Here is a 10,658-nt window from a genome sequence, read left to right as displayed (position 1 = left end):
TTCACTGCACACTGTCAGTTCTGCACCTGCCTAGAGTCACCACTGTACTGTAGTTGTCGACTGAATTTTCCTACCATCCCATAGTACTAGGCACCGCCCACCTATCTGAGAAGCAACATTGCAGCACTAAACTACCAATTTCAACACTAAAAAAACGATTAGCAATCGCATATGATTCATATAACGAACGCGCGGAACGATAAGTGCACCTGCCTAGTGAGTCGCGGTGCACGGACTTTACGTCAGGTGGTACCTGCCTTGCGTCCCGCTCTCAGGCCACTACTCTATACTATAATCCCGCTCATACCATCAACGCCTTCACACCATACGAGCCTTATCACTCAACCAAGAACGACGACTACCAACATGACAACCGGATCCGACTTATTCCTCCGAGGGTTCCGCAGCCTCCCTGGAGAGCTGAAGCTGCTCATCTTACGCTACGCCGTCCACACTCCAACGGCCGTGACATCCTGCACTTGGCTCGATGAATGCAACCTCCATTTTCTCTGTTATCCCCAAGACTGTTTCGAAATCAATCTTTTCCAGTACCGCACGCTTGAGACAAGGCGGTTTCTGAAAGAGACAGTGATGCCCCTCCTCTCTGTTCCCGAAATCAAGCCCCTTGTTCTGGAAGCTTTCTATGGGGTCAATCGAACGGTGATACTGTCCAATGACACCCCCTCTTCGAAGAGGAATATTTGCTACTGTCCCCCACCTGTTGTAAGGCCTTTTGTTCGCCGTCTCGAGATTAACCTCGATTACAACAAGCCTCATCATCTAAAATTATTGAGGGAAATCGGGGATGGGTCAAAATTTCCTAACTTACACTACTTGACCGTCAACCTCGACCCGGAGTGTCTGTTCTACAACAACGAGGAGGACGACGGACCGAGGTCGTATTTCGAGGCGTATTTTCAGCGGCTCGGCCCAATTCACTTTCCCACGCGCCATCTGACCATCATATCAATCATATCAATCATATCAATCATATCAATCACACCAGTCATACTCGGAGGAAGCGACGTCGATATCGATGCAGTGGAATCACTCTATTTCAAGCAGCTTGACCCGAAATCCAACGGAACTCGAGAAGAACGATGGCAACGCTTCTATATATTTGACGATAAAGACATAGAAGAGAGGACTGAATACGTTACAGAGAGGTCGAAGTTCACTGGTATTGCCCATGTGGGCGTTTATCAAGACCAGCATCGTGTGACGATCAAGACCGTGTCGACTCGGCCGAAGGACTCGCCATATGGGCACCATAGGTGGGCAGATTATCCAGTTCGGAAGTAGCAACGTGGCGGTGGACATACGATGCGCTCCTTCTTATGAACTTGAGAGATGGAGCGGTAAGCTATTGGACGTGGGGAAGTATCGTCTCACCCAAAAAGATCTGGACGAGATGCATGTTTGACAAGCGAGTGAGCGAGCTTCTAGGTGTATAAAGTTAGCTACTCAGATGCATGGTCGCGAAGGTATTCTCATTGATCCTCTAACGCATCAGCCCTTAAAACTGTGACGCCCTTTCCTGCTGCCGCAATCTAGCTGCAAGCAGGAACGATTGTTGATATCTACGCGCTGATTCGTCGCCTTCTCTACCCTTAACCACAGATTAGCAGTCGCATCCCACGCTCACCCCAATCGAGCGATTCGCATACATCCTGCTCTCATTGCAACTTCTACTTCGACAAATTACACCAACGAAACATCGCGCCGTTGAACCTCGCAAAACCTTAACACTCAAGTCAATCCGAAAATGTCTTCCAGCGCCCAACAGAGCAATGCAGCGTCCAGCATACCTAAAGACGCGAAGACAAACTTCCTGCACCTGTCCGATGCCGAGTTCCTAGAAAAGCTTCAGTCTTTCGCCAAGTTCAAGGAACGCTCGCACCAAACGCACCACCAAGTACACGTACCAGAACTCATCGCGCGACTTCAACTCGATACCCCGTTACCTACACCTAGCGAAGATGCTTCTCCCCCCGCACCAGACGCGCCCGTACCAAACCTCTCAAACACATCTCCCATCAGTGTCGTCTACCTCGGCAACTCCATGCTCGAGCGCTTCAAAACCAGCGGTATCACCACCGACATCGGCAAACTCGGAGACACTGGAGTCGCATGGAACGCCGGTGTAGGCGGCGACAGCAACCAAAACGTCGCATACCGACTCACAGAAGGTCTCTACGACATGCTCAAGACGGCGAAGAAAGACGTATGCGACATCAAACTCTGGATCGTGGCTTCCGGGACGAACAATCTGCAGAAGAAGCGTGCGTTCCGGAAGCAGGATGTGGAGAGCTGGAGAGTATTGGTGGAGGCTTGTCTGAGGATTGCGCCAAAGAGTACGGTGTTGGCGTGCGACATGTCGTATAGACTGGATATATCTGATGAGATTGTGGATCAGAGTAATGAGATGCTAAGGGAGGTTGTTGGAGAGATCAACGGGGTTCTTCGGGTTGAGAAGGAGCACGAGCTGCAGACATATGAGGATCAGACTGAACGGGATCGCGAGGACAAGGTGAAGTGGGTTGATACGAGGCACATGTTCATCAAGAACATGCTTGACGACCATGTGCATCTGAATGAGGGGGGCTATTGGTTGTGGGATTTTGTGTTATGGCCGCATGTGGCGAGGGTCTTGGTCGTCCCGACAGAGGAAGATGATCAGCTTCTTGATTGGACGTGAGTCTCAGCCATGCCTGGGTTTGGTCAATGAGGATGTATTCATTAGCATTATGGATAGTAAAAAGCAGCTATTGGAAACTTGAGACGAGGATCTTGCACGTCCAGACCTTGTAGCCTTCCCGTTCATCCTGCATATTCAACACCACCCGGCGCATGTCTTGCAATTCCAGATGATTGGTAGCATGACTCAAGGCTCCTTGCCCATAATCATGTCTTTTAGATGTTGAAAGACTTCGGTATGATCCTGCTCGCAAGGATGATAGTGCCACAAGAACCGGCGGCCATTGTAAGTATCACGGACCGTAAACTCCACCTTCGGTGCCCGGAGACGTATCCCAGATTTTTCTATACAAGCTCTCAACATGTCTCCTATGCCATCCTCGAGAAAGCATCCGGGCATGATATCGCGTTCAAGACGCCACTCGATCCCAAGGGTATGTAGGTTGACGAAGCGTTCTTGCCATCCAGGGTTTATATTGGCGCGAGGTGCATCATCTTTGGTACCGTTCATCCAATAGTCTCGGGGAGGTAGATCTATAAGGTACATCCAACTCGTCGAGTGCGAGGCACATATAAGTCCCTTCTCTACACCGACCTTGCAGTTCATCGCCACAATATGCAGATGACGTATCATGGCAGCCGTATGTGGCTTGGGACACCAGAGACCGCTGATGCGGTCCTCAGGGGAAAACGAATAGCCCTTGCCAAGTTCGACGTCGCCTGTTTGCATGCGGCACCCGATGCACAGCTCGAAGACATTTTTGTTGTAATATACTTCTTGTGCGATGTTGGCTAGATGACGGTTGCGCGTGGCCAAGAGTGGGAACAGGTCCGACTGTAGACACTGGGCGTGTTTCCTCTTGTCGATTCTTCCATTCAGGGTTAGATTGTGCGAGAGAACTTCGCACTTGAGCTCATCAGGAAGTCGCGCCCAGGCGTGGAATGACCGAGAAACTGGTATGACTGGTTGTTCGGTGTCGGTACCTTGAGCCATCATCCTGGCATAGGTTCCCGACCTCGGTGGTAGGTAGGGCTTGCAGGTGTGATGAAGGTTGATGAGGCAAGGTCTATCAGCAGAGCCGGGAGATAGTTGCATGCTTTTGCAAGAGGCCCGAAAGCAACGATGGGAGAGAGAGGAATAGGTAGGAATCCGCGCCATCTTGCGAGGTCGTCCACCCTGCGGCACGGGCCAGCCAGTGCAGGATGCGCCTGTGACTCAAACTGGGGCATAGTTTTGGTTCGCACGGGTCGATGATGGAGATGCATCGACGTTGTCGTGAGATGATCACCACGAGTATGAACCGATTCGGGGTCGGGAATCTGAATCATCCTGAGCCTTTCACAGCGACTGGCACCTGCAAGTCAAAAGAGAACATGAACTTCATTCACCAAATGCACCCGGGGTATACTAAGACAAGAACTCCGCTTCCAAACTCCTTGGATATTTGAACAGGACTCTCAGATCATTCTCGCCACTCTTTCGCGCATTGGGTGCACTGGAACAGGTCAGTGGGGGTTTTGAGGAAGTCGGGTATGTGACGTACCTTGTAGAAAGCAGTCATGGGCTCGTCGGCACTTCGAATCTGCAGCTGGTACCAGTATGCTTCGTGGTTCCGGCACTTCTCGTTCGGGCATTGTACTGTGTACTTGTCAGCGATGCCAACAGGTGTAGCAGGTGCGCCCAAGATGGCGCAATCTTGGGGCCCTGGTTGCAGCTGAAATATCGGAGCGCACCTTCCGTCTTGTCCACATTATCCCAGGCGCCCTTTCCACCCAGGATGTCTTCGACTTCCTTCTTCTTTAGGTATTTCCGCTCGTAGTAGCGTTTGTTGATTACGAAGTGGTAGGGGCAGGTAAGGCATTCGAAACGGTTTTGGCCGACAGCGTCTTCGGTGGTGGGATCGCCGGGAGGTACTTTGGAGACGCGCAGCATATTGCTGCATGTTGGGCAAACTGTGGTGGTTAGCTGTGGCTGGACTGGGACGTGGAGCTGTGGGGGTGGCCATGTAACAGGCACATGCGGAACATCCGGATATGTGAGTATGGGACTTACAAAGCAACATGGTGGATGGCAGTAAGCAAAAGAGAAGTTGGACGCGTGAAGCCGAGCGCGAAGAAGATCAAAAGTTATGACGGACCCTGACCCGCTAGGGCTGGGAACGGCAAAGTGCGGGGCGAGTGTGTAGCAGCGAAAAGCCACCGGCGACGCGCACTTGGGAGCGGACTGTCTCAGATTGGGGCTTATGCACGCTGGCCTGTCGACGTCGCCTGCATCCTTATCGCCGTATTAGAGAGATACTTCACTTCCTCACACCGCCCTGCCCTGTTCGCTTTCCGTTAGCACCTCCGAGTACCCCGCCAAACCACAGCTCGAAACATTCACGCGTACCTGACTGGACCGCCGTCCCTGCCCAGTCACCCTCCGCATCCTCAACACCACACACCATGGCGGACGAAGAGGTGCATACACATGCATACCCAGCGCCTACCACTGCTGACCAACATGTAGGGTGCTTCCCCCCGTGAACTCGTCCTCGAAGCGTGCCGACGCAACAACACCGAGCTGCTTGAGGAAACTCTGAAAGACCTTGCCGCTGCTGCCTCAAAATCAGGGAAGAAGCCAGAGGATCATGTCGCTGAGACATTGAACAACACACGCGACGGCGTGGGTAACGGCTGCCTTCACGTCGCGGCAACATACGGAAGCTGTAAGTATCTATCCCAGCGGCGCAGCACCAGGACGTCTTTGTCGCACGCCACACGGGGCATGATTTGACTAACTCTGCCACAGTCGAAGTTATCGACATGCTTCTCGACCAAGACGGTCTTGAGATCGACGAGATCGACCGCATGGAGCAGGATACTCCCCTTCACAAAGCCGTACGCTACGTCAACTCGCTCGAAAAGTCCGTCTGGCCCCACGGACACTCCATCGTGGCCATGCTTCTAGACGCAGGATGCGATCCGAGAATAAGGAACAAGGCGAAGCTCAAGCCCATTGAGTTGGTGGACCCGAGGAACACCGAGCTGAAGAGCATGCTGCAAAAGGGTGAAGTCTCGATGCTAATGGGCGGTGACGTGGTGGAAGACGACGACGATGATGGCCCAACAGGAAGCGCTAGCGATAGCGATTGAGAAGTCACTCATGGGAAAGCACGAGTTGGAGAAAGACTTTGGGCCCCGGCTATGGTGGCAATTGGGGTTTCTTGAGAGGGGCCGAGGTGTGTACACCTCACTACCGGCACTCAGCGTGCGCTACGCTACTGAACGACTTCATAGTATCGGCTTTGATAGCCATAGACAAGCACTGCTGCATGTACCCATCTGTTCCTCTTCATCCACGAGCCGGCCTCGCGCGCATTCGTGCTGGGGATGGAAAGCGGCTTTCGCTTTGGATCTTCCTTCTCCGCATGTCTCCATAATCAAGTCTGTCGTTCTAGAGTGTCCCGATCAATCTTGTTGCTACTTCCTGTTAGCTCATTACTTCTAAAACTCAACATTTCCATTACTCACCTCAGGCGGAGGCCCGACAGGCCTAACCATGCGCTCTAGTAACTGTAGTCGGGTCTTTTCGCGCGGCTGTCCCAGTCCGATGCTCATGTACTGTAGAAGAGGCGGGTGGCCAACGTAGCTCGAGAGCGAGTCGCGCGCGATGTTGGATGTCCATTCGTGCTTGGTAGTGTCTGCGCTTCCGATACCGATGTAGCGGGCCTGGAGAGCCTCGAGTTGTTGCTGCGCGCGCAGTTTGTCGGCCATGATGTACGGAGTTCGGTCGGTTGTTTGGAGATGTGCGACTGGGTTGGTGTTGGGCTTGGTAGGCAAAAGTTGGGCGAGTCGCGACCGCGGAGGTGCTGCGGAACTTGGGCTTAGTCATGCGGCATCAGCCCCATCATCGCGACAGCCTCGAGACGGATCCCCTCAATTCAACAAACTTCGGATCGCAACACCTTGCTTCTCTCCATCACGCGTCGCATGGCTAATTACAACCGCGAAGACGACAACATGAGCAACCACGACACGATAATGGGCAACGCGCCCCTCACACCACGCGACGAGCCCGAACTCACATCCCCCATGGTCGACTTCTCGCCATCCACAGTACAATACGACGAGGCATTTGAGAACAGTCTTATGGAAATCATACTCAACCCACCACCCCAGCCCTCGCCGCGAAAGCCGTCAGACGAGATTCCCACAATCTCCGCGTCGCAACTGCCCATCTCGCTCTCCTCCCACCTACGTACACATCCTTCCGCCGTGCCTGGGCTTTACATGACGCACCAAAACGGATATCATACAGGTGGTCCAGGGCCATCACCTCACACTATCGAAGAATTCGCGGACCGCTTCATTAGAGAGCATGGCATCGAGGATGCGGGGCAGCTGGAGAGGGTGGTGGAAGATGTTGTGAGGCACAAGCTGGAGGAGGCTAAGCAGAGGATGGAGAAGAGGAAAGAGCTTGTAGAGAAGAACAGAGGGATTGAGAGGGAGTTGGAAGATCTCAGGCTGCAGAGGAGTGCCGAGTTGAGGGTCATGGAGAGGGTCAAGGGGAAGAGGAGATGAGAACTGAGAGTCACTGTGCCTGTGCATGTTGGAGTCGCTGTGCTAGGTTGCGATGGAGTTCTTATGATACCCGACATTGGAATGTCAAAGTTTTTGGGGGCGCTGCGTTGAGTCCCAGGTGAGCGAGCTATTGTGCACAATAGGGCAGGACCTCGATATTGGATATCGCTATGCGCACACGTCAGATGTTACTATGGCTGCTGTTCCCATCCAAGATAAGAGCACATGCCATGATTGCCATTAAAGACGTACGAGCATTGCGCGTACAATCTCGTAGATAGACGAGTAGACCCACGATATCCCAGCTCTCAGTGGTGACAACTCAAGCATAAATTAAATGATGCGCAGAGCACGCGCATCGCCCTAACCCGGTGCCCAGGCGACCAGCGACTGCACCCTGAACCGGGGGACGAAGCTACCCGACCGATCAGACTGCGTCAGTCCGCGGCATAGCAGAAGCTATGGCCAATAGCGTCATACCTCAACGATCATCACTGCAGCTTCCATGGACACACAGGACCCTTGATCGTCTCTGCCGCGTGGTTTCGCGGGTCATCTGCTTCGCTATCGCGATCTGCCCCTGGGGCTACCGCTACAGTCAGGACTATGTTCTTGCTTCCAGCATGCGGGGGTGGATACCAGCCAACCTTGATTTTTGATCGCACTTTCTCAACTCTACTTTCGCGCTACATGTGACAGGACCGTCGCTCCACTACAACCACCACCAACACATGTGCACGAACTTTTATTGAGTGCCTAATCTACAGACAGCTGAGCAGAGCTGTACTGCGACACACCTCCAGCCAAAACGCCAACATGGCAGACAAACTCGGGAGTCTGGCTTGGAGCGGTTTCAAACTTGGATTTGGACTGTTCAGCCTTGCCGGAGTATGGACCATGGCAGTCATCAAGAACGGGGCGCTCTGGGCGAAAGATAGCGACGAGGAGAAGCGCGCGTTGGCTGCTGCGCAAGAGAGTTTCTGGAGTCTTGACCGAGAGCCTCTACCAGGTTTCAAGCATGCCTTCTACAAAACCACCAACGGTACCCGCCTGCACTATGTCGTTAACCAGGACACTGGATCATCACCGCCGAAGAACGTTACCATCTTTCTACATGGTATGTGTTCTCTTAGCAAAGTCATGCAGGTACCAAACTTTAATGGACTACGCAACTAACAAAGACCAGGATTCCCCGATTCTTACCTCATCTGGCGCCACCTCCTCCAATCCGCTTCCCTACAAAAGGACTCCATCCTGATAGCCGTCGATCTCCCTGGCTATGGCGGCTCCGACAGTCTGTCCGCATACGGCCCGAACGAAATGCTCGAGGTGTTGAGCGAGTTCATTGTCGGCATACGAGAGCAGTTCCTGTCGGAAGGCAAGAAGGTAGTGGTAGTGTCGCACGACTGGGGTGCGGTCATTGCTGGCCGGCTGGCTTCCGAGGCACATGTCCTGGCTGACCACTGGATCATCACAGGCGGCGCCGTCACAGCTCTACTACACTCGAACGCGATGAACAGGATTCTGTTGGCGAAGCAAATGCTGAGGACATGGATACACTCTCCGTTCAACTTCCGTCTGCTGAAGAATGGATTACACGCACTCGGCCCTGTGGCTGGACAATTCCGAAGCTCTTTCTACATCTTCGTATTCCATCTACCCTGGCCTCTTCACAACGTCTTTGCGACTTTTGGCAACTACTTCTTCCTGCGTGTTCTCCACCAGTTCGGCAAAGGCACACCGAAGAAGGGCAAGGCTGCTACTGTGTTGGAACCTACGGAAGCTGCTGAAGCAATGGCAATCTCTACTGGACCCGGAAGTGCCCAGCTAAACAAGGCGAACGACAAGGGTGAACGATACGGCGATTCTGTCAAGAGCAGAGTAGGCGACCGCGGCATGTCCGAGAAGATCCACATCTATCGCGACAGCCTGGCTTTCGGCAAGTGGGAAAAGTCGCTCGAGGTTACTGCCGCGCTGTACAACATTTCCTCTGAAGCTGCTTCTTCGCAGACCTTGTCTGCATCAGGCACCCTGTCCAGTATGGCACCACAGGGCGCGCTGAAGGCCCCTTCGACACTCATGATGGGGCAATTTGATCCTGCATTCAATCAACGGCTCTCATTTGATAACGCTCGCGACTATCTGGTCAAGGGAAGTCAGGTCGTGGTTATCAAAGGAGCAGGCCATTGGTGAGCTAACCCGAACACCAATATTGAGGGTGCATCTGCTAACATTATATAGGCTACCTCTTGAGCACACAGGTAGACGTGCGGTAGAGAAGACCCTGCAGTGGGCCTTGCAAGGTGCAGGAAGCGAGACGATACCCTTTGAAGCGATGAGCGATGTGCGCATTCTGGAGGCGTTGTAAGAGACAGCACGAGTGAGATGTACGATTAGGTACCAAAAGAATTTCACAGTGCTCTTCAAGATTCCTCACAGTGCCCTCCAAAATTTCAGTGACTCTAGTACAGCGTTTGCTCTTTCCCAACCTGAAGCGCACAGTCCTGGGTTAGCTAGGCTTGGCAACTACAGTAAATAACACCACCCACCTCTTCGCCAGTTTCTCACACCCTTTGCCTTGATTCTGAGCGCCCCAGAATCTTGGTTAGGAGACCACATCATACGGATCTACGAGGCTCACAATCACATTAGTGAGCGCGAATCCTTGAGTGCAGACAGTCTGCGCGTTAACACAATCTCAAGGTGAGTGCTCGTCTACATCGTCGGTGCGATAGCTCATTGATCATTCTATTCTATTCAAAAGCTGACACGGCCTATAGATTCCTCTTCAGCGCAACTGAAGCAACATGGACGATCCCGCCACCAAACCGCCTACTACCTTCCACGGCTGGTCGCGGCTTCCAGATGAGTTGAAGGTGGAGATTTTGGCTCATAACCTTGATCAAACCAACGGGATTGATTCGATTGCACACTCTAGTGTTTTCGCAGAACAGCTTACGTCCATCATCGGCACTCGGGACCGCGAATTCACTACGCTAGCTTTAGAGACGTATTATACGCGAAACGTGTTCCAGGTTACTATCGACGAAGACATAGAAAAGAAATGTGCACATGTGCAACATCCTCCGGCAGCCTATGGACACTTCATTAGGAAGATGGAAGTACTGGCGTGTACCCACTACTTGTGTTGGATGCTTCCAAGGCTTTTAGTCACTGGAAGTTCGGCAATGCGTTACATTCTCAGCCGCAGTCCAAAGTCGCCGCTCGGAGGAGATGACGCCTTCGATTTGTTCGCCCTGTTGCCGCACGATTACATCGTCTCGACCGTCTGGCAAGCAAACTTCATGCATCTACAATCACTGGCATTCAGATTCGAATATCCGATGCAAAAAGAGATTGCTCTGTTTAAACGCCCTGGCGAATGCGACCACTGCGGG

At 52.7% G+C, this 10,658-nt stretch overlaps 6 protein-coding genes across 6 annotated transcripts; 4 read left to right on the top strand and 2 right to left on the bottom strand.

Moving 5' to 3' along the window:
• Nucleotides 1-1,765: 1,765 nt before the first annotated feature.
• On the top strand, nt 1,766-2,698 carry J4E88_000693 (uncharacterized protein; the record flags this gene model as incomplete). Its single annotated transcript, XM_049394367.1, has 1 exon — nt 1,766-2,698. One exon carries the CDS (start codon nt 1,766-1,768, stop codon nt 2,696-2,698), a length of 933 nt encoding a protein of 310 aa, XP_049260196.1.
• Nucleotides 2,699-4,160: 1,462 nt separating this feature from the next.
• Nucleotides 4,161-4,630, bottom strand: J4E88_000692 (uncharacterized protein; the record flags this gene model as incomplete). The annotated part of the gene is made up of 3 exons (XM_049394366.1): nt 4,161-4,193; nt 4,242-4,336; nt 4,432-4,630. 3 exons carry the CDS (start codon nt 4,628-4,630, stop codon nt 4,161-4,163), a joined length of 327 nt encoding a protein of 108 aa, XP_049260195.1.
• A 512-nt stretch (nt 4,631-5,142) lies between these two features.
• On the top strand, nt 5,143-5,832 carry J4E88_000691 (uncharacterized protein; the record flags this gene model as incomplete). The annotated part of the gene is made up of 3 exons (XM_049394365.1): nt 5,143-5,157; nt 5,207-5,405; nt 5,489-5,832. 3 exons carry the CDS (start codon nt 5,143-5,145, stop codon nt 5,830-5,832), a joined length of 558 nt encoding a protein of 185 aa, XP_049260194.1.
• A 345-nt stretch (nt 5,833-6,177) lies between these two features.
• On the bottom strand, nt 6,178-6,453 carry J4E88_000690 (uncharacterized protein; the record flags this gene model as incomplete). The annotated part of the gene is made up of 2 exons (XM_049394364.1): nt 6,178-6,183; nt 6,211-6,453. The coding sequence occupies 2 exons, from the start codon at nt 6,451-6,453 to the stop codon at nt 6,178-6,180; spliced, it is 249 nt and encodes an 82-aa protein (XP_049260193.1).
• A 216-nt stretch (nt 6,454-6,669) lies between these two features.
• J4E88_000689 (uncharacterized protein) lies at nt 6,670-7,260 on the top strand (the record flags this gene model as incomplete). Its single annotated transcript, XM_049394363.1, has 1 exon — nt 6,670-7,260. The coding sequence occupies one exon, from the start codon at nt 6,670-6,672 to the stop codon at nt 7,258-7,260; it is 591 nt and encodes a 196-aa protein (XP_049260192.1).
• Nucleotides 7,261-8,076: 816 nt separating this feature from the next.
• Nucleotides 8,077-9,628, top strand: J4E88_000688 (uncharacterized protein; the record flags this gene model as incomplete). The annotated part of the gene is made up of 3 exons (XM_049394362.1): nt 8,077-8,377; nt 8,447-9,449; nt 9,502-9,628. 3 exons carry the CDS (start codon nt 8,077-8,079, stop codon nt 9,626-9,628), a joined length of 1,431 nt encoding a protein of 476 aa, XP_049260191.1.
• Nucleotides 9,629-10,658: the final 1,030 nt, after the last annotated feature.

The sequence above is a fragment of the Alternaria novae-zelandiae genome (assembly GCF_023758075.1).
Source record: "Alternaria novae-zelandiae strain BMP 2774 chromosome Unknown scaffold_1, whole genome shotgun sequence".
Classification (NCBI taxonomy): Eukaryota; Fungi; Ascomycota; class Dothideomycetes; order Pleosporales; family Pleosporaceae; genus Alternaria; species Alternaria novae-zelandiae.
Note: the sequence above shows the minus strand (reverse complement) of the source record. Positions and strands in the feature narration are given on the sequence as shown.